A 26,798-nucleotide genomic window follows, 5' to 3' on the forward strand; every position below is an offset into this window, starting at 1 on the left:
GTGAGAACTAACTTCTTGGGATAAAACTATGTTTTCCCCTGTATGAAAATGACTAAGAAATTATAATATTAAGTGCTTCTGTTAAGTAAAACTAACTCTCACATCTTTAACATGGCACTCGTGTGGATATAAATGCAGTGGTGCCCAATGAGGTTTTTAGTTTTTCTCCGTCAGTAGTAAAATATGAGTGAATGGCTATGACAATGATGTGACAGGGGAACGTAAAGCTCCAGGCTCTTGGCAACGCTGCGCTGACAGGGATCATCCAGCCTAATTTATACCCTGAGAAAGGCTTGTGTGCAAGGACATAAATTTAGTTGCGGTGCGCTGCAAAAAAAAAGAAGGGAAGGCCCATAAACCGTCTGTGACCGAGAGTCAGAGACACAGAGAGAGGGAACAATGGGCGGCCATCAGGAGGAGAGCCCCAACAGCTGCAAAGCCCCATATCACAACACACCCTCACGTGCACACACATATACATTCTCTCTCTCTCCTGGTCACACACACACACGCACACAATCAGTTGTCTTTCTCATGCACTCTCCGGCCAGGTCTTCTGAATGGGGGCCAGCTAAGCAGATGTTCTGCCCACTGCCTGCACAAAGGGCACAAGTGACTGGTGGAGTCAGCATCACAGCAGCTCCTGACAACTGCTGAGTTTATATTCATTTAAATCTCTGGTAAATTATTAGATGTATTTTTGATTTTATTCATATATTTATGTTTCTATCGTGTGCCGACACAAGAGACCTGATGAGTGGAACCATGGGACAGTAAAGTGAAACAGAAGCCAAGTGACAGGATCTTGTAAGTTACATTAACTAGTGAAAAAACGACTTTTGTTATTGGAGAACTTCATCACAATCAACAAAAATATATGCGTAAAAAATTACAGAGGCGTATTTCTGCCAAGCCAGAAAAACAGGGATCAGATCACGATATATCATGAAGAGTTTATTGTTTTAAAAGGATGTTTTCATGTTATAACAAGATATTTTCACATTATTATGACACACAAACTTAACCAAATACCTTTTAAATTTGTTGCACAAGCAAAGTATAGTTACCAAATTAAGTACAGCAAATAACTAAATATACTGAGTTACATTCCACTGCAATCTTACAGCTCTATTTCCACACACACAACAATCCAGCACGTGCGTAACCTGAGGTACTCTGAGGTATCACAAGACAAGATCTCCTCGTCAGGCATGTGAAACATCTCCAGTATGAAAATTGCACTGATTTATTGTCGTTAGTCCAAAGAAAGAGAAACCGCTGCTGCCCTGCGGAGAGTGTGTCGAACGACTGCAGCACTTCTTCTCCAACCCGCAGGTTTGTGTCCATCCCGATGTATCATACGTCTTTTCCCCAACACTCACACCCCCCTCTCCCCCCTCTCCATTTTTCTCTCGTTCACACACAAACGCTCACTATTCAGCCTGCAGGTTTTGACCTGTAAATAACTGCCCAGACAGGGTCTAGTCAGTCAGTCGCGGAGGCAGGCCGAGGTGTCAGGGCCTACACGGCTCCTGCAGAGCAATAACAGATGCTTATCATGTTTTACTGAGGGGAGTGGAGGTGGAGGTGGGTGGTGCTGGGGGGGGGGGGGGGGGGGGGGGGGGTGAATGTGGCACATTGGGGCCCTGTGGATGAATGGCCCTGACAATAAATGCCCTCAATCATGGGTAGACTTTAGAAAACACAGACACAGTTATGCCAGAAGTGTTATAATGGATTCAGATTAAGTTTGAGTGTGTGTGTGTGTGTGTGCTCTTGTACAGCTGTCTTTGTGAGGACCACTTGGAGCCTACAACCTATGGAGTGAGGACATTTTGGGAAAGTAAGGACATTTTGGCCGGTCCTCACTTTGTGACCTTCCTTTAATGGATTGTTTGGGGGTTAAGACTTGGTTTTAGGGTTAGGGTTAGGATTAGGTTCAGATTAGTAGGGTTAGACATTTAGTTTGGATGGTTAGGGTTCAGTTTGGGGGCTAGGGAATGCATTGTCAGAGTGTCCTCACTAAGATAGAAGTACAAACATATGTGTGTGTGTGTGTGTGTGGTGCAGGTATTACTCATATTGTAGGGACCTACGACTTATCTTCCTTATGGGGACAAAAAGCAATCATGTAATCATGACATTTTAAAGTGAAGAATTATGACTTATGAGTTAGGGTTAAGGAAAGTAGTAACTATAGGTAAGGTAGAAATAAGTGTGTGTGTGTGTGTGTGTGTGTGTGTATGTTTTTGTTGCCTCTTTAGAACCTTTTCCATCATAAACAGGTATAAGGTTTTGCTGTCTACAATAAATGGAAGGCAATGCAAAGTCCTAATAAGGAAAGCTGCTCAAACCTGTGTGTGTGTGTGTGTGTGTGTGAGTGTGTGTGAGTGTGAGTGGGAGGCACACAGAGCGCATGTGCACTCATACACCCACTGCAGCTTTTCAGCAGCTCATCCTCTTGCACATTCCTTGCAGAGGCAACAGCAAACAAATGGCTTAAGGTTCAAGTGAAGTATGTTTCATTCCCTCTCGCCGCTGCCTCGGCCGCTCTCAAGGCCACGGGTTGTGCTGCGAGCGGGGACAGGGGTTAGACGCCAGGTCAGAGAGGTGAGGATTCCTCAAGAAACACTTCAGATAAAAGTGTTGACAAAATAATTGGCAGCGATCCATCACGACGGAGGCTTTTGGGTCGGAGCATAAAAAATAGCCTGTGTGTGTGTGTAGTAATGAAGATGAACCTAAAAGACAAATCCCTCCTGACTTACAGGATTCTGCTCATTTGTTAAAGAGGTAACAAACCATTCAGAGCTGAGAGGTTATCGCCGTCCTCATCATTGTTTCTCGCTGAGACACACATTTCTTCCTTTCTCTTGTTCCTGCAGAGGGTCAAAGCACGTTTTTCCCCCTGAGAGCAGAGTTGTTTTCCAGCCGCTGTTTGCTGAAATGGCTTCAGAGAATTTAATCCACATTTCAGGGACAAATATGTGCTGAATTTCAATGGAGGAGCTGGAGCTCTCACGTAAAATCACCCAGACCTCAAGATTCAAGATTCAAGACTCTTATCCTGGGTATAAGACTATTTTTAAAGCATCCTTTATAAACATTGATTTATTTCCATGTCATACTTCATAGATGCTCCTTTACATTTCATAGCCTTGATTTTTGGCTCCTCTACAATTATTACCTGTTTACGCATCAATGGAACAATATAATAATGCTTTATGTACAAAATTGATTGGAATTGGACTTGGTGAATATCTTCTTCCTCTTATTCATAGCTTATTGTATAAGTGTAAAGTCAAGCTGTAAATATCAGTCGATCAGTTGATTAGTTGATCCTCAGAAGGTTAATCTGCAATTAATTCAAGTAGTAAACACATTTATGAGGCTTAACATTTCCTCTGGTTCCATATTCTCATTTATATTTGGTGACTTTCTTATGTGATTGGAAACTGTCTGGGTTTTGGGACTGTTCCACAAAACAAACTATTTAATAAAACCACTTTATGAATATTTATGATAATGATTCTATTCTGTACTTTCAAAAAACAGGAAATGATTTCCAGCTGCAGCTTTAAATCATTTCATGTCAAAGTCGGTTTAAAGTTTGTGTTGAAGAAGCTCTCGTGCAATTTTCTGCAAATAAGGAAAAATGTGCAGGGTTCCTGAACTTTGATCCAGGGAAATATTCCAAATGTTTTAGCTGCAATCATGAGGGGAAGGAGAGGTGAGGCGCTAGAGAGGAAGAAGAGAGGGAGGGAAAGTGCGTGTGTGTGTGTGGAGCAGAGAGAGGGAGGGAGAGAAAGAGAGGGAGAGAGAGGGGAGGGAGGAAAAGTGCGTGTGTTTGTGGAGCAGGGAGATAGATTGGGGGGTGGGGGGGTGGAGCAGAGGGAGAGGTAGTGCAGTGTTGAGCAGGGAGAGAGAGAGAGAGAGAGAGAGAGAGAGAGAGAGAGAGGTGGTGCAGTCCTGCAAAGAGAGAGAGAGAGATAGGTAGGTGGTGCAGTCGTGCAAAGAGAGAGAGAGAGAGAGAGAGAGAGAGAGAGAGAGAGGTGGTGGTGCAGTCCTGCAAAGAGAGAGAGAGAGAGAGAGATAGAGAGAGAGAGAGAGAGAGAGGGATAGAGAGAGAGAGAGAGAGGGATAGAGAGAGAGAGAGAGAGAGGGATAGAGAGAGAGAGAGAGAGAGAGGGATAGAGAGAGAGAGAGAGAGAGAGAGAGAGAGATAGAGGGAGGGAGGGATAGGGAGAGAGAACCGAGGCGACAGAGCGGAGGTGACAGCGGAGAATGGAGAGGAGCGCGTCCGCCCGGCGAGCTTTGACGGCGGCGAACGCGCAGATCCCACTCGGTGTTTTCCTTCTGGAGCCCGCGAGCTGAACGACCCCGGGAGGAATCCGACCGGGGGGTGAACGCGGAGGAATGGCTGATCCTCTGCGGAGGACTTTACTAGCGAAACTCCGGGGGAAGAAATCCAAGAAAGGAGCGACGCTCGGCGGTGGATACGGATCTGCTGCTGCGGCGGCGGCGGACGGGAGCCGAGAAGGTAAAGAAAAAGTTTTGCGGGGAGGCTCCGGTGAGGCTCCGGTTGTGTCGCTCGCCGCGGAGAGAATGAGCGCGTACGAGAATTGTGTTGACGGGGCCACGGGGCTCCCGGGGCGGGCTGTGGGGCTCCGGGAGAGTCGCGCAGCCGAGTTGTCCGGCGCGCGTCCCCCGGAGCAGAGCAGCGGGGGCAGGGGTCGGGTTAACGAGCGGCTCCCGGGGGTCTCGCTTCAGAGAGACGCGCAGGTCGGGGGTCGTGTGTCCGGGGAGGCGGACGAGAGCCACCGGGGGCTGAGACCCGCAGATGAAACCGCGGGCTCGCCGGCGGGGGTCCGGAGAAAACGCTTCGTGTCGGTGCCTCGGCAGCGCAGCGGCGGGGATTCAATCGGGTTTGGGGACAATTCAAACCACGTTATGCGCCGGGTTGAGCCGCACACCGGGGAAGCTCCTCCAGAGAGCCGGGTCGCTGCCGCCGGTGGTGACGGGACGGAGCCCGGGGACGGAGCCGAGTCCCGGCACATGGCAGCGGCTGCAGCGGCCCTGCACGGACACAACGCCAACAACAACCCGACCCTGGAGGCACGTTGCGCGGAGCTCGTGGATCCAAACTGCGTGCCAAGGAACACGGAGGAAAACATTTTAATCAGAAGCATCGAGAGCTACGAGCCAGAGTTCGCAGGGGACGTGAGGGGGACTGTGGGGGGTCTGCAGTGCCCCACGTTTTTCCCCACAGAGTTAGAGATATGCGACATCAACAGGGCATCTCCGTGCGCCACACAGGCCTCTCTCAGATACCCCGGAGACAGCGAGGACGAGGATTACTATGACAATGAAATTCTGCCTTTTTATGAAACCATCAGAGTGAAAAGTGATCGATCCGAGGCTGCAGACTTGCCCCCGTCGGGTCAGGACAGAGGTGGCAGTGCCCAGGAGACAGACAGGCTGAGGAACCAGCTGCAGGAAGCTTACTACCTTCTCATCAACGCTATGAATGACATCAACCTGGATGTGCAGCAGGTCGGTGGTGGTTTGACGGAGCAGCAGGCCACCTCCTCCTGCAGCAGCCACTCCAGAGACAGTCTGTGCTCCAGGCTGTCGGCCAAAAACATGGACAGTGACTCCTGGTCCTCAGGAGGAGACCACAGCCCACAGCAGGTGTCTGACACCGACTCGGTCCTCCTCTGCATCAGTGGGAACCCCGAGTCAGGCCTCAGAAGCAGGCTGAACAGTAAGAGCTTGGTGAACCTGACCTATACCGAGATGAGACCAACGTTACTGCGCTCGGCTAGTGACGGAGCCTTCAGGTACCCAGGTGGCGTCTCGGTATGTGTTAGGGCTCCTGGAACACAGAATCCAGGTATCTGCTCTGATAAAGAGGCCACAGAAACTAAAGAGGAAGTCAGAGACGTGGGCGAGCTGTCGGACAGCAACGCCATCAGCAGCGATGAGCTGCTACAAGATGCTGGTGGCGAGGAGGACCGCGGCAGGCCGCTCAATGAGAGCAGCGGCTCGGTCAACAGCCTCACGGGATCCTCGGACAGCAACGCCGAGGCATCGACACATCAGAGTCGCAACAAGCAGGAGCTGAGTGGAGTTCGTGCTCAGGGGCCCAACTCTCTCAACAAGGGCCACGGGGTCACCGTCAACAAGATGCAGGAGTGGATGCACAAAGGCCGTTTGCTGTCTTCAGAGATGAAGCAGCGTATAGAGGGCTCGTCTTTGTCTCGTGGTGGAGGCCAGAGCCAGGAGCGCCCCTGTCCCCAGGCTAACCTGGGTGGGTCCAAACCTGGGGTCCAGACATCAGGCCGAGAGGTCAAGTCTGGCAAGGCTAAATCCCCAACAGTCAAGTCACCTCAGCAGCAGCAGCAGCAGCAGCAGCAGCAACAGCAGCAGCAGCCAGGTAGGAAGGCTACACGGAGTCGCCTCAGCTCCCGTGGATCCTCTAAGATCAGAGACCTCTCACCCTCCTTCCTCACGTCTGATAATTATCATCCTCCTCCACTCATAGTAAACTCCGTCTGGTGGTGGTCCACACTGCACTCCTCCTCTTCTGGATGCAAAGCAAAGGGACGGGACACCTCAGATCTCTTTGCTTTCCTTTTACGACTCTCTAACCGGTGGCGGGTTCTGTCCTTACTAATTTAGGTGCATTTTAACACTGAATTAATCGCACATCACGTTGTAGGTCGAATCACTCACAGTATAGATCAGTAACAACTAACTCACTCTCCTCTTATAGCTGCTGCGGTGTTTTTGGTGGTGGTGGTGGTGGTGGGTTTGTGTGTGTGTTTGTTTTTGTGTGTGTGTGTGTGTGTGTGTGTATAATGTTTGAATATGTTCAAAATGACAAATGATTTTCTAACCATGCTTTTATATTCTGCCTGTGATGAGGTTTGAGTATATGAAAACATCTGTGTCCTGAAACCATGTACGTTTTCTCAATTCAGGTTTAATTTGCAATGGATGGGATGGAAATTAGTCTTAAATACATTTCCTCTGGTATTTAACAGCAGTTCAGTGACATCACCCAGTATCCTCCTCAGCAGAGGCAGTTCCCCCGGTTTGGTCTGAAATTTGTTGCTGTTAAACTTTCCATTTTTCTCAGCTTGTTAATCCCTGAGACTGTTTGACATTTGAACTCGACACCAAAACAAACAAACCCCTCGCTTCAGTGCTCCTTCAGAAGCTCCACCCCACAAATTCATGCATCGCCACGGCAATGACACATTGGTGGAATACAGAGCGTGAAAGCGAATATTCAGTTTCTTCATTAGCTGAAGCGAAACAGACCTTGTATAGTTTATTTTTTACAAAACAAGGAGAGAGTGTGCAGTTAAACTAACGAGGAAGGCAACATTAGTATTGCGTAGTATTTTGAATCATGCATTGGTCCAAATGAATCCACTTTGCTAGCAAACGTGTGTTTTCAGGCCTTATTGGCGAACAAACACTTCACACATTGTACAGACAAACAAGACGGTGAACTGTTGCTAGAGTCTCTGCTGCTAAGGTCAAACATGTAGAGAGGACGTGACTGTTTCTGAGAGCGAGCAGCTGCAGTCAGAGGGTTGGTGGTTAACATCACACCAACAACATATCTGGGCAAAGGTAGAAAGAAAGTTCGGTATTTAACAGATGGTAACTGACCAAATGGCTTTAATAAACAATAGCAACCGTGGCTTTGTGAAACAGAAGCAGAGCAAACCTACGCATTCGGCTTCGTGTCTCTCCTCAGTCCTCCGAGGTTGTTGTACTTACGTCACCGTCATGCTGTCTCTGGTAGATGCTCCCCATCGCCACCTCTCCCGCATCTGCCCTTTCCTAGTCTTCTACCTGTTGTTCTATGCAACAATTTCTGTTCTGAGAGGTCTGAGCCACTTTGGTTATTTCCTATTTGCAGAGCTGAGTAGGTATATAGATATTAACTTGGCATAAAAGTGTACTGGATTAGAATCGCTCACTCATTTTATCAATTATTTTGCCACAAAGGTTAAGACCAACACTTCATCCTTGACCTCGGACACTTTAATTGACAAAAAGTCTTGGCACAAACTCTATTTAGTCACTTTTAAAAGCATTTGCAGGAATTAATGCTCAGATCAATAGATGGATAAGAACCTTATTGGTCCCGAGGGAAATTTGGTAAACTTTGCAGCCACCTTGCCATGATGCTGAGCTCTATTACAGTAGTTTCACACTGCTTATTTATTTAGTGACCATTTCATTGATTTTACAGAATGATTTACACTCTGAGTCAATGCTGACCTGAGCTGACTGCAAACAAGGCCAGTTTAATCACTGGATCTGAAAAGTGCCTCTCTGGAAAACTTTGTATTGACATTTGTTGTAGAGATTGTAGAAATGTAGAATTGGTTTAGTCTGCCATTCATTTTTCTCTCCCTCTGTAAAAGTTGTGTATGTGTTTGGATGTTTATGAGCGTGCAGATGGACGTGCTGCCATGTGCGCTGGCTTCTGTTGGACTGTCAGGTCTCCGTGCTGCTAGAAATAGAGTGAGAGCTCTAAAGCTGCTGAGCGGAACCTTCCGTGTTTGGCGTCCAGCCGCCGTTGGCCCTGCAACTTTTATTCCTCCGGCTCTTTCCTCTGCTGCCTTTTGGTTAAAATGAAGACAGGACCTTCTTGATATTAGTTTCCGAGGTTTCTTCCCCACACGAGTCTCATTTTTTCCCCTAACCCCATTTTGCTCAGCGTTCCCCTCTCTCTGTCCCCCACTGAACTTTTCCACAGCTGTGGCCAGAGGAATCCGAAGCAGGAGAAAAGCCACTGCAGTTATTCTTTGTGGTAGTTGTGTGTGTGTTTGAGTGTGTGTGTGTGCGCGTGTGTTTGTTGGGGAGGGGGGTTGGCTGTCATGTCACTTTCCTCCCCAGTCGTTTGCTCTGGACAGCTCCATGGTAACTTGCATTTTAAAGGGACTTTAGGTTGAATATTTAGGATGCCATTCCTGTTGTTTAACCTGTTTGCGTTGTGTCACTTAATTCTTTGCCATGAATGAACAAAATGAACGGCGATTAAGTATTTATTAAGGTCAGCCCTGGGCTTACATCGCCACCATGGGCCTCTCAGTGCCTCACAAAGAGCCATTTAAAAGGAAAAAAGAAAGAAATGCCAGAAGCTTTCAAAAGCTCCAGTGAACTCCTTGTCTTGGCCTGAAAATCTTCATTGAGTTTTTGGGTCCACTCTTAATTCATGTTAATATTTGCATATTTCAGACTTTCTAAAAATAGTCCTGTTCATCCCCTGGAGTGTTGCTCGAAATTAAACCTCACTATTAAGACACAAGACAAGATATTGGCTTAATTAGACAGGAGCTAATTCATTTTTGTTCTGGCTTGTCCTTTAATTACGGTGTAAATTGTTGCGATCACCCACAGCCGAGCGTGTCACTTCTCATAAATGTGTGGGTGAGGGATAATGTGCACATCGGCAGGAATGTGCACGTCTCTGTATCGAGCATGCACGATTGTATCTGCAGCTGGAAGGATTTATAGTGTTGTTGTGGTGGGCTGCGGCAGAGCAGTGGCATGCCGGCAGGTAGGATCCAGGAGTCATGTTTTGCCCAGAACTGAACTCAGGACCAGTGTGTCAGTCAAACCTGAAGTTGAGACGGAGCCATCGGCACCACAAACAGAGGAGATCTCCCACTCACTCTCACTCCCTGCAGGCAGATAGGTCTTTTCGTTTATTTCTGTTTCTTTCAGTCCTCTGGTTCATACTAAGAGAACAATCATCCTGAGTTTGCAGGGCTGGAAATATTGGCCTCTGCAGCAAAAAGCTGCAGTGGGGGGGAAACAAAGTGAAAGGTAGGTTTCTTTGCTTTCTGGCAGAGGAGCATGATCCCACTGGCTGCCTATAGGACCTGGTCTAAATTGTGACTGAAACAGTGCCATACAAGAGACATGGAAAGAAAAACTAATAGATTAACTTTTGTGAGATCTCTTATATATCTTTTTGTGCATTGTGCACAATCCTGAGAGATGTCCGAGAAGGATTCTCAGTGCAAGGGGACAGTCTCCCTACAAAGCCTCTGACCTGGTTGAATTCATTACTAACCAACTGCAGTACTTTGGGGAGCTTCAAGGATATTGGCAGATGTGTGCGAAATGCAAAGAACATCTCGCAAAACTTTCTCAGGATCTTGCAAAAATTCCCAAGATTACTCAAAAGTTTCTAGAGATCTTGGAAATGTTTCTCTCCCTGGGCTCCGTAAGCTTTAGAGTTGTTTACAGAATTAGTTACTGTTAGAAAGGGCCAGGCTAGCTGCACCCCCATCTTACTACTCTTTATGCTTAGCTACCCAGTGAAAAAGCCTATCCCCCAAAGTGTTGCAACAATTCCTCTAAAAGCCAAACACACAGGTATGATAGGTATGAAGTAAAGTCAGGACTAAGGTTTACGATGTATTGCTCAACATTTTGATGACATTATTTCCTGCCTCCTCAGTGGATTCACAATATCTCTGAGTTGAAGGTGCAGGTGTAACACAATCCTCCTCGACTGTCAGGTCGTGTCAGAACGACGTGGTGTTTGTTCTCTGAATTCTGCCAAACACCTTGTTACCAAGCTGCCGTTTTTTCTTTTTCCCCCCCCTCACATAAACCCACATGTCTGATGGTGGAAGTTGAATAATTTGTCTTGTCGGGTTTGTCTGCACTTGGACAGATTTATGGAGGATGGTAGCTCTAAAGACGGATCGGGTGATGGAGCAGAAACCTGAGGCATCAGGGTTCATACCAGGAGGGTTTACGAGATGGATGACTCACGGGATGCTGTCTCAGTGTGTGGCAAACACTCGCAGCATGATGAGTTGTTTAATTACCGTTAGCAGTAAAACAAACTTTGACTGTGTTTCGTCATTTCCAGAACATTCCTAGAACATCCAGGTGAGGGGTTGCGCCCGGGTAGATCATTCATGAATATAAATTGCTCTGCGTCTTTTTTAACGGCGTATCAACACCGGTGTCGGACCTGTTCGCCAAAGGCTCTCGAATCTTGTCGTCTCTCCAAGTTGACATCTTCGTCGTCATCTTGGAAGTCTATGGCATCTCTTTTTCATCCTGAGATATTTGTATTCTTTCAGCTGTGCTCTTGCATAGGCTCACATTTTACTAGGGGCTGGCAGGACAAGTTCCAGACAATGTCCTGAGCAACTGACTCGGACATTTGCGTTCTCTCTTTTTTTTAGATTATAGTCTCTCCTTTAAAATTTTTAAAGAGGTATAGGACAGAGGGGCGACTGGAGGAGCAGGCAACATGGACAAGAATTTGTTTTTCAGCTCTAGTGATATTGGCATTTAGCAGGCAAGTGTTGACATGTGACGCAACCCCGGACGATCTCAGCTCTGCAAAAGGTAGAAAAAGAAAAATCTACACTGAGAATCCTGATTACCATTTGAATGAGAGGCAACAGGAATGTATGGCAAACAGCAAAAGATTCCCTGTGAAGGAGGAGGAGGAGGGGGGGGTGCAGAAACTCTGTATACACAACAGAGTGTTGTCTGTGTCGAGGAGAAAACGAGCTGGTGTGTGTTTTGCTCTTATAAAGAGAGAGGAGGCTTCAAGAAGGAAAAGGAATCCAGGAAATAAGAGAGAAGCCTATGGGAAAGTGGATTAAGTGTTGTTGTTTGTCTTTGAGGAGGAAAAAAAGGATTCAGTCACTCAAGAGATTTAGACGCGAGTATAATTGGGTTTTACTGTCAGGCTCACATGGCACAGGTTCATACCAGCACATTCAGGAAATCAGCGTCCCTCTTTACAAGTTTGCATTCCTTTCAGCACCTCAGACAAACCCACAGCGCTCCGCCCCGTCCACCTCTCCCTCGCTGCCATGTTCCCTTCAGTTCTCTCATACAGACGCGCTCTGACCATCTGTTGCCTCCGGGTCAGGGGTGCGAGTTTGCTCCGAGCGAACACGTATGATGACCTGTCATGAAAGTCCAATAGACGAGGCTTCTCTTTTGCGCTGCATTGTGTTTATAGATGCTTGAGGATCACCGGTCTCTCACGCCAAAAGAGAACTGAGCCGTTTTCTTACTTTGACTTGCCAGAAAGCTTTTTGATCTCACGTGACAACAACTAATTAGAGGTGTAAATGAAAATTTAATCTAAAAAGAATGGTCAGGTTTTAAAAATTATATTTCCCCTCGCTGCCCATACAGTTTTTTTCTTCATTGATATTCTGCTGGTTTTCGCTTTCGAATGTTTCCCTACAGGCTGCAGGTTATTTACACATCTCTTGAATTACATTTTTTCTGATGACTAGGTTACAAGTTGGATCTTTAAAATGTGAAAATTGCAGAACTCAATATTTCCATTTTACTATTAAATAAGATAAATAAATAAGATACTATTAAAAAAAGTAATTGTAGTTTTTTGGAATCCATAAGTTAATGGTTAGTTTTTGTTAATGGCTTCAAATAAAACTTAGTTTCTCCTTTTTTTAATCTTCCACCTCCACTTGAACCTTTTGTATCTCTGTGCCTGAGCCTAAGAAAACGTCTTTTTAATCAAATATGTCAGCCACCACCTTTTAGAGATGGCTTATCTTGAATAAAACTCCCTGTGAACTGTTGAAAATATTATTTTTTAGGTAGAACAAGCCTAATCTGTTTTTCATCAGGCTGAATACTGCACTACAGGGATTTTCTGCTACAGTAAAAGTTATTAAAGTGCAGCAATACTGATGTGCTGCTAGAGAAAAGCCGAGAGCAGGAGGATCTGACGGTTTGATATGTGTCGGCAGTGAAAATAGCTGAAATCTCACTTATTAATCTGAAGCAGTCGCCTGCTGCTGCTGCTCAGGGAAGGTGTTGCTTCTGGAGGAGGAGTGTGACACCGGCGAGGCTGTAAACCTGGAGCTGTGGTCTGGAATGCTGCTCATGTCGGAACACGCTTCCTCTTCCAGTTATGAAAGACCCCTGGAAGAAGATGGCATGCTGACAACAACTCCACGCACAACCACCTCACCTCTGTTTAGTCTTGCGTTAGCAAAGCGTTGGCAGCAGAGTTTGTCTTGGTCTTAAAAATCGTTCCCCTTTCTCTTAGAAAAGTGAATCCGTAATTGATATAATGCTTGTTTACATTTTCACGTAATATTAACCTCCTTAATTCATAGTTTATTTTGTTCCTCCTCATGTGTGATATTTGTTAATGAAACAGACTTTATATTATTTGTGTCTTTAAATGTAAATTTTTACTTATTATCATTTTATATTTACTGAATTTACAATTAATTATATATTAATTACTCAACAGTTTTTGTCCGTGAAGGTCATTTTGCTGTACGTGTGGCTGTGAACAGGATTACACAAAAACTACTTAACTGATTTTCTTGAAACTTGGTAGAAGGGTGCGGGATGGGCTGAGGATGAAACCATTAACTTTTGGAGCAGATTCTCTTGAGGAGGCACATCCAGGATTTCTTTAACATTGTGGGGTCGTGTTTGAACAGTTTTGTGAATTTCTCAAGAATTGATGCAGCTATCTTCATGAACACAATCATGCATCTATAGATGGCTTTTGTCTATGAACAGATCAGGACAATGATCCAGATTTTGTGAATCAAAATATGTATTTTTAGCAGTTCGAGCAGTTTCCAGAAAACTATGCTGTCTCTGTTCAGTTTGGAGGGTGATGAGTTCATCTGGTGCAGAGAAATTTCCCCTTGCAAACTATTAATTAAATGTCTGTAAGAGCCTGTAGTTTTGAACACATGTCAGCCGTCAAACCCTTTGAGTAAACTTGTCCATAAAGCAAGTTTACAAAACAGTTTAAAGCTCTTGTGCATCTCTGTAGGTTTCCCCGTCACGTAAATATACATTTTCTTCTAGTACACAGAGTTTAGAGGGCTATGAGGAGCTGCCAGGTCAGAACAGCTGAAAACAAACCGTGACGGGTTATTACAGCCTGCAAGCTCACGCCTACACATTAACTCAGTCAGCACAGAGGCAGAAAACATACTTTTCTCCCTCAGTCAGGAGTCGGCACATGCTAAAGCGGCTCAGCTCCGGCTCCTCAAACACAACATCAACTCCTAATCCCGGCTAATGGAAGCACGATGCTGGCTCCGGCCGTACAAACACGTCTCAGGCTGGAAAACCGTCTGTAAACTAAACATAAAGAGGAAGGAAGAAATACTTCAAGATGTGTCTTTGCATCGTCGCAGTGCGGTGGTCTGTTGGAAGTTGAAACGGGGGGTGACAGAGAGACTGTTTGAGATTAGTGACGCCTTAAAAGTGGCCCCTGTTCGAGCCTATGTCCTCGAACAGAGGCCACGTCCAGCATTGTCTTATATAATCAGCTGGGACGCGGAGGAATGGCATTCCAGCAGAATCTGTTTCATTCCTCTTCATACTCGTCATATTTCCCCAGCGGAATAAAGTCCGGGACTTGTTTTTGTTGTCATTAGTGGAACTGCAGAGTTGGGTGTTTTATGGGATTTGGAGGCTGTCGATTATCGCGAGTCAATAGTTGCTTTATAGAAGTTGCCTTGTAGATCACAGGGGAGCTGAGAGAGCTGCTCGACTTTCGGGGAAAAGCAAATCCCAGCGGAGCCCTCTGCTCTCTCTGTGCCACTTTCAGGCTTTTGTCAATAAAAGCAGTGAAGCACAAAAGTACATTAGTCTCAATCTATTGAGCCGACGTTATGTAATTGGAAACCATGTGATTTTTTAAATGTACCTCTGTGTTCTTCCCCCTGCACTGCTCTGAATTAATAATACAAGAAAAGAAAAAAACCCTGTCGGGGCTCATTCTGACTAATTCATTCTGACAATCACACATGCACATGCTCACACTGGATGCCCCTGAGTTATATTTTTATTTCGTGAAGTGAAAATACTCCCTGATCTGTAATTTGGTGGACGCAGCCCCGACGTGCATGAGGTGCACTTCCTTGAGGAAAAGGGAGAAGTTGTCATTAGAGCATGTGGAGGGGCTCGTCTGGGAGCTGCCGCCGATCAAAACAGTCTTTAACACGAGTCTGCTGTACATGTTCGAGCAAGACCCTGTCCTCAGCACCTCACCATCACACACACACACACGCACACGCACAGAGGTTGTTTTTCTTTCAGCACGTTTTTCTAAAAGCAGGTCAGATGATTTCCAGAGCAGCTTTTTGATTTCTACTCTAAAAAACAAAATTCTTGACACACTTGAAGATATGCAGGCGCTTTTTTTTTTGTTGCTTTTGTTTGGCACATTAAGGCACCATGTCACCATCTCTATTCTTTTATCCTTTTTCACAGTGCACATGTCGCCACCGGCTCTACACATTGTAAACCCCCTCTCTACAGACACACACACACACACACACACACACACACACACACACACACCTCCCCCTCTCATATTTTTACAGCTGTAACGCCAGCGGTTTCTTGCTCTTCCATTTTATTGTTGTTGCTGTGATTGAAGATAAGCATCCCCTAAAATCTGGGAGCATGCGGTGGATTGAATCTTTGACATTGGCCATTACAAACTATTCGACAATGTTCCGTCCAGAAACACGTCACGATGAGATGAGACAGAGCAGAGACGTGGCAAAGGCAGAGACCGGAATGAGAGGAGAACTCTTTAAAGCCCAATGGCATCGTCTAGTGTTTCAGCACCTCTGGTTTCTTGATGCAGATGTTTTCTTCAACTGGAAACGATTCAGATTGTCTGAGATTAAGCAAAAGATTCTGTAACCGAATGCAGTTCAATCCTTTTTTGAGGATGAATGATGATTAGTTAATTTCCTGTCTCGTGTCAGGAAGTTGTTTTGCTCACATTCTCTCTCTCTCTCCATCGCCCCCTCAGCTTTCATTGAGAATGTCCAAACCCCCTTCGCAAACGGCCGCGAGGTGGCCCGAGCGGCCGAGCCCTCGTCACGGAGGCCGCCGCTCACCACCATCACCGTCTCCAAGAAGCGCAACTGGCTGCAGCAGAGCTCCCATGGGAAGAGTCACTGCCCCAAGGACGAGCTGCAGGGAATGCTGGGAGCTGAGGAGGAGGGCTCCCATCAGCCTCCACCTCCTCCCAGTCCCTCCCCAGACCACCTGAGACCCTCAGGGGGAGCCCCGCCGCGGCCGGTCCGCCTACAGCTGCCTCAGGTTAGCGTCAACATCTTTCTGTCTACAGGGATGAGATTTATGGAGGTTTCACAACATCCAGCATGAGGTTGTTGTTCACGCTTCATCTCACGTTTTCCTCAAACTTAATATTTGGCTCCTTTTTTTATTTAGGTCATCGTCGGTCAGGCCAAGGTGTCTCCTTTCCCTCGGAGCGTGGACCCTGCCGAGGAGAACGACGCAGACGACGAGGGGGAGATCTGGTACAACCCCATCCCTGAGGACGACGATGCGGACTCGTCTAACCGACCCTCCATGCGGCTGCTGGTGCCCCCTCGAACGGAGCTCGAGCGGAGGCCCAGCAGGGCAGGGGACGTGAGTCACGGAGGCAGCGGCGTGCCAGAGGTGCTCGGTGAAGGCGTCGGTGGCGGCTCGGGAGATGGAAGTCAGGGCAACGCTGTACATTCCACAGAGGCACTACATCTGCACAGACAGATGCTCGCGTGCAAACCTCAGGAGGAGGGGGGGCCTTCCAGCAGCAGAGTCACAGGTGAAGTAAAAAAAAGAAAGCCACCCACACCTTCTCTCATTCTTACTTTCCGTCTTCATTCACTCTTTCCCTCACTTGTTTCAGGCAGTTGCTCGAGAACCAATTACCGTCGCTCGTGTTGTTCCCCAGCCTGCGTCTCTGGGCTGAGTTCTGCGGCTGTGCACACCTTAATCACAGCTAGTGTTGAAATGTTTCCAATTAAAGGATAAACAGACTTATTTAGCTGGGTCACTATATCTCTGATCACATATGCATTATATAAAGTACAAAGGACCGAAATTTTAGTTTTACTGGGATTAAAATCCCAAATTCCTCCACAATTTCTGAGAAATAAGCCGTAGCTGAGTTCTTTCTTGTGCTGTTGTGTTTGATCAGTGTAGACAGGAGCTGTAGCGCTCTAATCATATCACTCCATATCAGTGTCCCTCATTAGTTAAACTCAGACAGACATTAGCCAGGAGGAATTCAGCGCTGGCATTCCTGAAAGGAAAGAATATCCATTTACGTGTGAGTGCAGGTCACACCGAGGGCTGCAAACCTCGTAAATTGGTGGTTGTTAAAGATTTTCAGTCCACAGTGGAATACGTGTCTCTGCAGTTTGTGCAGACGCGCACACACAAGAAAGTGATTTATACGTGTGAAGATGGATTTAGATGCTCTCTGCTCTTTTTGATGCATTTGTGTGTGGGTGTAAATTGTTGCCGACTGAGTTCTATAGCGGCGGCGTAATGATGACAGCCAGCGCGCGGCTCCCTGTCTCTTAATAAGCTCGCTCTGTCTTTCCTAACTTCCGACTTTTTTGTTCTCTCTGATGTGGCAACATGGTAGTTTGAATCAAGTGGCACATCTTGAGCTGAGCCTATAATTACAACCGTTGACAACACTTCTGTGGCACGCAACAGCCAATTCTAGTCGTTTGAGCACAAAAGCAGAGTAGTGAATAGTCGGGGGCGCGCTCGCTGAAATCCAATACGGGAGCTTTAGTGTTCGCTGCAGCAGATTTACTGCAGGGATGAAGCCTGGAGATGAGCTCAAGTTTTTGAGGGGGTTGAAAAGTTGAAACCACAAGTAATTGAGATATGTTGTTAGAAATGAAAGAATATGCTTTTGGCTGCAGTTTGTCCTCCTTTGAATCAGCAACATCGTGAAACCTCTTTGTTTGTCTTGTGGAGTGGAAAGTCTTAACTCCTCGAGGTGCTGCTTTACCTCACAAAACTAATCTGCCCTTGACAAGGACGCAGGGTTTGATTGGCGGCCCGATAAACTCCTTGATCCTCATCGACTGGCTTCCAACTCCTGGCTCTCGCTGACATCACGTGTGGCTCAGCGAAACTCTCCGTCATGAGAAACTTTCCTTGTGGGATTAGGATTAAACCGGCCGCGAATGAGTCTCAGTGTACCGGCCCAGGAAGGTCGCTAATCACGGCACAGAGAGCTAATTCAATTTAGGCTATTTCTGCCTGCACGGTCTGAAATTTGTTGTTGTGTTTCATCAGTGTCTCCTCGTACTGGGCGAGAAGATGAGTGGACACAATCGGAGAGCGGAGTTTTCAGACGTTTTAACGGTGAAGAAAACTTGTTCTCAGCTGCAACAGATTATTTACAGGAGACACATGATGGTTTATCAGTTTTTCTTTCCTCTAGTGCGTTTTATAGTTTTTTTTTTTGTGAATGTAAAAGTTCTGCGAAGTTAAAAATCCCAAAGGGAGCTCCGCCTCCACAGAAAACCCTGCTCCCGAATCTCCTGAAACATAAAACCAAGTGTTTCAGACAGAGGCTGAAGAGAGGAGCTGCAGCAATGGACAGTTTGAGGAGATCCATGTGTTTTCTGAACTTTAGAGCATGTAAACCTTTTCAAAATAAAATAATGAACCTAAATTAGAGTGTAATATATCTCCTTTAACGTTCAGTAAGCAGTTTTCCTTTGTATTCCCTTAACTTCCATTCAATCACCTGTGTTTCGTTGACTTCCTGAGATACGATTCAGTAGCTGTCTGTGTGGGTTCACTGGTGCTCGGACTGAAGCTATGAAAGTGGAAGTCATAGTGTGTTTTTTTCATTTTCCCTCCCGCTCCGGAACTGCCTCCCTCTCGGCTGCCTGTTGACTTTGCAACTGATTCCTGTGGGTTTGGCAACGCCATCGTCCCACAGAGCATCAAGGCCGGCTGCGTGTCATCAAAGAGGAAACACTCATTATTGTGTGTGTTGTGTATTTCAGTCGGCACTTTGGGTTTAAATCAAAAGGACTGGTCGGCAGGTTTAACATCGCCTCAGTGTTTGCCTTCATTTTTAGCCTCCTCTAGCTGTGTGTGTGTGTGTGTGTGTGTGTGTGTGTGTGTGTGTGTGTGTGTGTGTGTGTGTGTGTGTGTGTGTGTGTGTGTGTGTGTGTGTGTGTGTGTGTGTGTGTGTGTGTGTGTGTGTGTTGTGGCTGTTGTAAACACAGTTTGTGTTGGCTGCAGAATGACACTGCACTCCTCCACCTCCTCCTCCTCCTCTCTGAGCTGGTGTGTTGGGGGATGGTGGGCAGGAGTGAAAAGGACAGCAGCTCGCTGTGGGCAGCATTCACTCTGATCTGCTGTTACTGTCCTGGTCAAACTGGGACATTTAATTAGTTAAACGAAGTTCCTTTGATTCATTTAGTTTGTTTTCATTGTATTTATCAGATAAGTTGAACTCTGGTCTCCTATACTCTGAAATACCAGCTGAAATATGTTCAATCAACCGACTGTAGAATCATTTTTCCTGAGTTTTTACAAGTAGAATGAAAATCAGACCATATGATGCCAAATGGTTGGTTAATCTAAATAAGCTGAAGATAAGGTCCTTATCTTATTGGTTGTAAAAGTTAATGCAGTACTACATTATACAACAATATTCTCTGACTTCGTTGTGACATCTTATTGATTCACATGACCATGAATTTGTTTTCAATCAATATAAGCTTTAGGCTCCTGTCTGATAGCCTGCAGGATGCAGAGATACCTAGAACAACTTTTGAATAATGCACAACATTATTTTCTTCTTCTTAATCCTATTTTTTATTCTCATAATGTACAACAATGTTCAGGGTGTTTAAGATCGTAAGCTCCAAAAAATCTAAATGCACTCAGCAGTAGTTTTGTTTCACAAAAAAAGATTATTGCATCTTTAAAGTGAGAAATAACATAATAGTGTGAGTTTTGCAACAAACTAAACATCTGTTTGTTGACAGTGTGCTTTACCACATCTACTGTACATATTCAATATAATTCATCAAAAAGAAATCTAAACAAATACAAATATACTATAAAGTAATATAATCACAAAAAATATATAAAAGTAACTTGAAAACAATGCATCTTATTTGGTTTAAGAATATACCGTAAAACATGTCCGGTGCTGTTAAATGTAAACGTGAAGAGTCAATATTCAAGTACAGTTGTAAATATCAGATTATGAGGAACATCCCCACTTTTTTTTGGAAATGCAGCAGTGCCTCTGGGGGATTAACGAACTTTGACAGAGTCTTCAATGTGCAGCCACGGCGTTGAACTCTTCCTCCGGTTTCTGTGTCTGCTGCCTCATGAATACGATCTGCACACAGACTCCACTTTATCTGCGAGGCCAGAACTTCGACAGGCCCCTCGTTGATTGAGCTCGAGTGAGAGCGTCTGCTGAATTAATGAAGCGGTGCAGATGCAGATGACTCTCTGTGGCCATAGTTTCCCTCTTACGACTGGCTGCTTCTTTTTTCCCCTCACCGGATACACTCCAGACTCCTCATGCGCTGCCCATTGACTCGACTTTTTGTCCATCTGAATGCTCTATTTGTGTGGAGAATAATGATTGATGGACTTTGGGGGGGTGGTGAGCAGCGGTGCGCTCCCGATCTCTTGTTCCCCTCAGCGACTGTTTGGGGAATCTTGACTTGGCCGGTGCTCCGAACGGGATCCAAGCTATTTCTGGGGGTTGTTTTGGTCGTGCTGGCCGCCGCGTTTAAGAGCTGGCCCCCCCCCCGGCTGCTACAGTTACTTGAGAGTTCAAGCCTCCGAGTTCAAACCTGGAATCTAATCCGGGCTGACGATTGCACGGTTAGGTCTGGAGGGAGTCAACAGCTCGGAGGAGGAACATTGTAAGAACAGCACTTCAAACCCGGATCTGCTCCGGGTCACATAGCTTTTCCTCGTCTTTCTCTCCGGTCTGTTCTTCATTTCATCACCAGAGCAGCTGGAGAACCTGTAATTGTATCTGTGTGCATCACACCAGCTCTCCTCACTTTAATAGATTCTACAGGAATCGAATGTCATGACTCACGTTGTGCAGTTCAGTGGGTGGAGCGTTCGATCCCGCTGACCGTGTGTTTGATGAGAAGTGTTTGGGCCTGCAGGTGGAAATCGAACGCAGTGAGTGATGAAACCCGTCCAGCTGTTCAATACGACCTCCAGCTTCATCCGGACTCTGTGTGTTTGAGTCTCTTTTACAAATTTCAACTGCACAATGTTATCGACCAGTTGATCAATCGATGGGTTCAAACAGATCTTGATGCATTTCATCTGATTAAAAGTTCTCCTCACTCATTATGTGACCGTCCATCAGAGAAACCCCTTGAAAAATGTTGTTTTTATGACATTGACGTTTTAGTTTTTATGTTTATTTGTTATTTCCATGTTAGATTTGATTTGAGGGAGATATCATTGACATTATATGGTGGCTTTACTGTTGTGACCATTACTGTTGCCTCTCATAAAACAATTATTTCTTATATTTAGATGAAGATTCATTTACTAAATGATCACACTGGCTAATCACTACTGAGGAATATTTATAAGAGTAGGAGCATTGATAAAATCCTAATTAGAGCCTGGTCAATTTATTGGATAGAAGATGAAAATCCTCTATCACAGACATCTCTGTATTTTATGTTTACGGTTATTTCTTAATTCAACTTCTTTATCTGTAAAAAATTAAGCCTCAGTTACCGTTTTTTCATAATAAAGTTTGACAACAACATCGTAGGAATCTGTACATTTTTTATATCTTACATCCGTGTAATAATCTGTATCAGAAATTATTTCCAACTTAATATCAGCGTCTCAGCCCCAACAATACTTATCGGTCCGGCACTAATCCTAAAAGTTACCGTGTCTAATGTCGTTTCATTTTCAATTCATTCACCCATTTGCAATAAGGAAGCAATTTAACTTGGCAGAGCTGCTGTGTAAAAATCACATCATCAAATTAGGAACAAATTTCCAGTAGTCGTTTAGTGCCAAACATGTTTCTGGTTGGCTTTTCAAATAAAAATAAGTCATTTGTCAGCACATCATTAAGTTCCTATCAGTGTTGTTTGGACGGCGGCTGCTCGAGGAGGCCAGGGGAAGGGGGGGGGGGTGACCGTCCAGAATTAGCAGGCGCTCTTGTCGGTTGAGTTGCAGCAGAGCAGGAATGCCTCCAGCAGTAGGCGAGTTAAGACTACATGAGGGCAGCTTTGGCAGGGGGCCATGTTGTGCTAGTGAGAGGGCCTGCATGCTTGGATATATTAGCAGGGGTTTTGTAACCATTGTAATGAAACAGGCCCCTGAAAGGCCGTCCACTGTGGACTGATTTAGAGCCGAGAGCAGAGGAAGCAGCGCAGAGCCGGGGCCTCGGTCACCGGGCGAAGAAACCCCGGCACAAGTATGCCATTCACTGGTTTGTTTACCCTCCCCTTGTTTGTCAGCACACCCTGGACCTTTCTGTTTTTACACTGAAAGCACACGTGTGGCTGACACACCCACACACCCACACACTCAAGTGAATGGTGGTTTTACACAGGGAATCAGCAGTTTGTTGTCTGCCCACAAGTGATATCAGTGAAGACTTTCACACAAACAAACACACACGTCGTCACATGTTTGTCAACCTGGCACACAACACTGTTTTTTTGAAGGTCGACCATCTTTATTCGACTATTATTTATTGACATCGGCTAGAGTGACGATTTGTTGGTTGTAAAAATCTATCAGCCAAATTAGATAATGAGTCTGTCACAATCTCACAATCTCACACACACACACACACACTCACACACACACACCCGCGTCCTGCACCTGTCTGGAGCCAGCATTGTGATAAACCCTCATCATAAATTCCTGACCTTTGTTAAGAGGTGTCAGCGGCCGGATGCCTGAGGAGGGCCACCGGGTCAGAGAGGGCATGTGTGTGTGTGTGTTTGTCTTTATGTTTGCATATTTACATGCACTCTCTCTTTGGGCTACAGTAATAAGCTGAGTGCATGTGCATGTTAAAGTGCATTGGGGGGTTGGACACGGTCGCTCAGCTCAGGTGTCACCCAGAGGAATGTGGACCTTTCGCCCTTTGACCCTGGAACATGGCCCTGGAGGGTTGGGTGTCAAACCATCGCCCCTGAACCTCAGCTAGTGAGGTGTCACGTTACTCTGCTGGCTGCTGCCACAAGGCCAAAGGCTGGAGGAGACACTGCTGCGTGTGTGTGTGTGTGTGTGTGTGTGTGTGTGTGTGTGTGTGTGTGTGTGTGGGTGTGTGGGTGGGTGGGTGGGTGGGTGGGTGGGTGGGTGTGGGTGTGTGGGGGTGTGTGTGTGAAGACACAGTCATTAACAATGCAACAGTCATTAACTTTGTCAGAAGCTGGTGGACGTTGCCCCAGTTCATGATCATTTTCTAAGGAATGGAACACTGGGGGAAGTTGTTTTGATTCTCACAGTTAAAGGATTTTACAGTTTGTGTTTGAGAAGTAAACAGGCATCAATGTGGGTCATAATTCTCATTTAATAATATTGATTCAAAGGAGACAGTTACTGTTTTTGTGTTATTGCGATTTTTCATGTTGTCAGATCTTGCAGTTTGGTTAAAATCACAATAATATGAATATTTTTCCTATTATATACACATGTTAGAAATTAGAACTGACTATTGAACCTTTGTGAAGTCAGATAATACCATCAAGTATTAAGAAGTGTGAAGAACCAATAGTTGGTTTCCAATTATTGGTCATTTTGTTGATGCATAGATCAGTTTGGTTGTTTGTTCAACAATAAAATCTACAAAAAGATATAAGGTACTGACAAAAGTATTGTTTTGATACTGAAACTGAAGTATTGCCATCAATTTCATTACAATATCTAGCAATACTCATAAATACAGTAAGTATTTGCAAGATCATATATCGAATAATCACATTCATTTTCAATTAAATGTTTCCCTGAGATACAATGTTCAAAACTTCCCAAACTGCTTCAATCAATTTCTGATTGTAATTGGCTGTAATTTCATTCTCTAACATGGACGACAACAAAAACGTTATAATCAACATGATGAAACTGATGAAGGAGAGAAACAGTAACACTAGGAGGCCCCAGGTGTTTTCACAATAATAAATCATTTCTAGTTTAAACAAGACACAGGAGTCTAATTACTGTAAACAAACTAGAATAGCACTCTGTAGAGCTAATGCCACCACCGAGGCCACATGATCTTACATATGATTGTCTAGTTCTCATAGTAGTAATATTAAAAGAAGAAATGATCTGATAACCTAATTGATCTATTTGTCATAAAACAAAATCAAGATCTGTGGATTATTTCCCTGAAAAAATACCCAAAAGTTTGAAAAATGCCGTCTGTTGCAATGTGGAAGAAAGAAAAAGCTGCTTCTTCCATTTAATTTGCATCAGCGCCAAAATGTAATGGGTTCTTTCAAAGCTCAGGCTCCATCACGCCACCAAGTTTTGTGTAATTCATGTTTGTAGTCTTTGTGTAATCCTGCTGAAAAACAAACAAGTCAATAAACAGAGAGGTGAAAACACTGGCATCTTGTAAACGGCCACACTCTTAATGTGACTCATTTTACAGCATGTGTACCAAAGACTGTTTTTAAGATGTCTATCAAATATACAACACACTCCACAGCAGTTTGATCCATTGCAATTTTGTAGATACTCACTTCATAGAGCTACAGATTATATAAGAACATGAAAAACTGTGTTTCGTCTACAAGGGACTCCTCTGTTCTTCAGACCTGAGCCGCACCTCTCTGTTTACCCGACCCCGCCCCAGATGTTGTTTGGTTGAATTTGCACCTCCGCCCCTCTGCTCACAGCGCCCCTGTGTCTATTATTGGCAGGAAGCCGTGACAGGGAAAGTTATTCAGCTACGAGGGGAAAAAGGAGGCTAAACATGGTTTTGGTTTGGAATGCGAGAGAACAGCCGTGTTCGTTTGTACATTCAGCAGCCGGCTTGCCAGCCTTCCAGTCGCCCATCCAGACCTCTGAGAGCCTGGACAAGGGGTGCCTTTGTCCCCCATCTGCAGGCTACACCCTGCCCTGCTCCTGCCCCCCATCTTTCCCTTCTCTCCATCCTCGGTCCTCCCTCCCTTTTCACTCGCGGACCCTCGTCCCAGAATAGCACAGCAGGTCCCTTCTGAAAATAGAGCTGGTGATGTTGGCAGGGTCGAGCTCTCCCTCGCTCTTCTTTCTACTTTCTATCTCTCCCCCTCTCTGTCAGAATCCCTCTTTCTTTCTGAGATGTATTCAGAGAAAGTAATTAGCCGGTTAAAACAATAATTGATTTTCATTCAAATTGATGCATTCAGATTCTACGCAGTTCAAATTTACATCATAATAAAAGTATTTAACGTCTTAATATCTGTTCAGCCCCTCGACTTGGTGTCTTGTGTAATATCTAGGCCAGGTCTGGAAGCACTCATGCAAAAGATCTTCAAAAGTTAAATTCTTCCCACTAAGTCATGTGGTCGAGCCTTAATCTCCCATTAACTCACGCAGTGAAGTATTACCAATAAAGATTATAAAGCACAGGTTAGCCACAGAGGAAATCTTATTAAAAGAGCCCTGAATGTAGAAAAGAGCTGTTTTTCTGTTTGAGAGAGGCCCTCGCCTCCTGTTGGGAGAATAGCAGGATGCCCAGAATTTGAGAAATTCCATGTACATCACTCAAATCGAGGCTGGCAGGTTCTTTTTTTTTTTGCCTAGAAAATGGCTGAAAGGATTTCCTCTAGTCGCGTGATGGGGCTCGTAAACAGTGAAGTAGATGTGATTCTGTTTGTGCTGCTGCAGGTACTGGACAGTAACAATGTACAAGGCGCACTGGTCCATTGTTATCTGTTGTTATTGTCAGTGATATGACTGTGGACATACAGGCTGCACAGATGAGAAACAGTTAAGTCAATAATTCACTGGCTCTTAAAGCTGCTCTAATTGGTATTTTTATATGAACAATGGATCAAGTCACCGTGTGCATCTGAAAACAGTTGAATTTTGAGAACCATTATTCAATGCAACGGTTGTTTGTGTGTCTTTGAGCTCATTGTTTTGGTTTTATTGCCCCTCAGCTTTACTGTTTTGAATCACTCACTGTTCTCATCACAGCAATTTCCAGCTGTTTGAACTCATAGACTACGCGTCTCCTCTTCCTCCCACTATCCAGAAAGGAGGACAAAATGTCCTGGATACAAACGCTGCCAGAGAGTCGCGTGCAGGCTGCTACTTTAACTGGGTTCATGCACTACCAGTCTTAAAGAAGTAAAAGCTAATGCACCCAGTACAAAGGCGGGACAACTTTGTACTGGGTGCATTAGCTTTTACTTATTATTTGTCAACAATACACCTGGCATTCTATTGGTGGAGGAACTTTGACCAACTTGTTGCACAAAAATATCGAAACGCAAAGAAGCAGCATGAGCGCGAGGAGAAGAGTGGAGGAAGGTGAAGCGCAGGAAATCTGTCCAAGCAACAAAACACCTGAGTGCAAGCGCACAGTTTGAGCGCAAGCAGAGCGAATGTAAGCACAAGCAGGGGATATTAAAGTGTGAGTGCAGGGTTTTGAGTTTTGCATTACAAAATCACAATAAGTCCTGCCCTAGTCCTGACAGCAGCCAGCCACCAGGGGACTATAGAGACAATTTGGTGTCATTGTTTGGGAACTGTGATGTCATCCATCTTCATATAAAGTCTATGATCAAAAAACTCTGTATGCTACCTGTCCATCGCTAGCTGAAGAACATAGTGAAGCTTTAGCAGGTAAAAACCAAACATTGACCTCAGTAGAAGATGTTGAAACCAAAACTGAGCTAATAACGTGATCGTTGGACTTAATATTTTTCCTGTTTTCCATCAACTCCAAACGAGTGTCAGCG

The 26,798-nt window shown here is 45.2% G+C and overlaps 1 protein-coding gene across 2 annotated transcripts in view; it reads left to right on the forward strand.

The window, feature by feature from the left end:
* Nucleotides 1–4,156: 4,156 nt before the first annotated feature.
* The window catches only part of syde2 (synapse defective 1, Rho GTPase, homolog 2 (C. elegans)), a 45,755-nt gene continuing 23,113 nt past the window's right edge, over nt 4,157–26,798 (forward strand). For both annotated transcript variants that reach the window (XR_004613550.1, XM_034582068.1), the window contains exons 1-3: nt 4,157–6,436; nt 15,851–16,143; nt 16,276–16,651. Coding sequence is in view for 1 of the 2 variants with exons in the window: in XM_034582068.1 (XP_034437959.1) it covers nt 4,417–6,436; nt 15,851–16,143; nt 16,276–16,651 (2,689 nt within the window). In the remaining variant the exon portion in view is untranslated. The remainder of the gene's footprint in view (nt 6,437–15,850; nt 16,144–16,275; nt 16,652–26,798) is intronic.

The sequence above is a fragment of the Hippoglossus hippoglossus genome, chromosome 4, assembly GCF_009819705.1.
Source record: "Hippoglossus hippoglossus isolate fHipHip1 chromosome 4, fHipHip1.pri, whole genome shotgun sequence".
Lineage (NCBI taxonomy): Eukaryota > Metazoa > Chordata > Actinopteri > Pleuronectiformes > Pleuronectidae > Hippoglossus > Hippoglossus hippoglossus.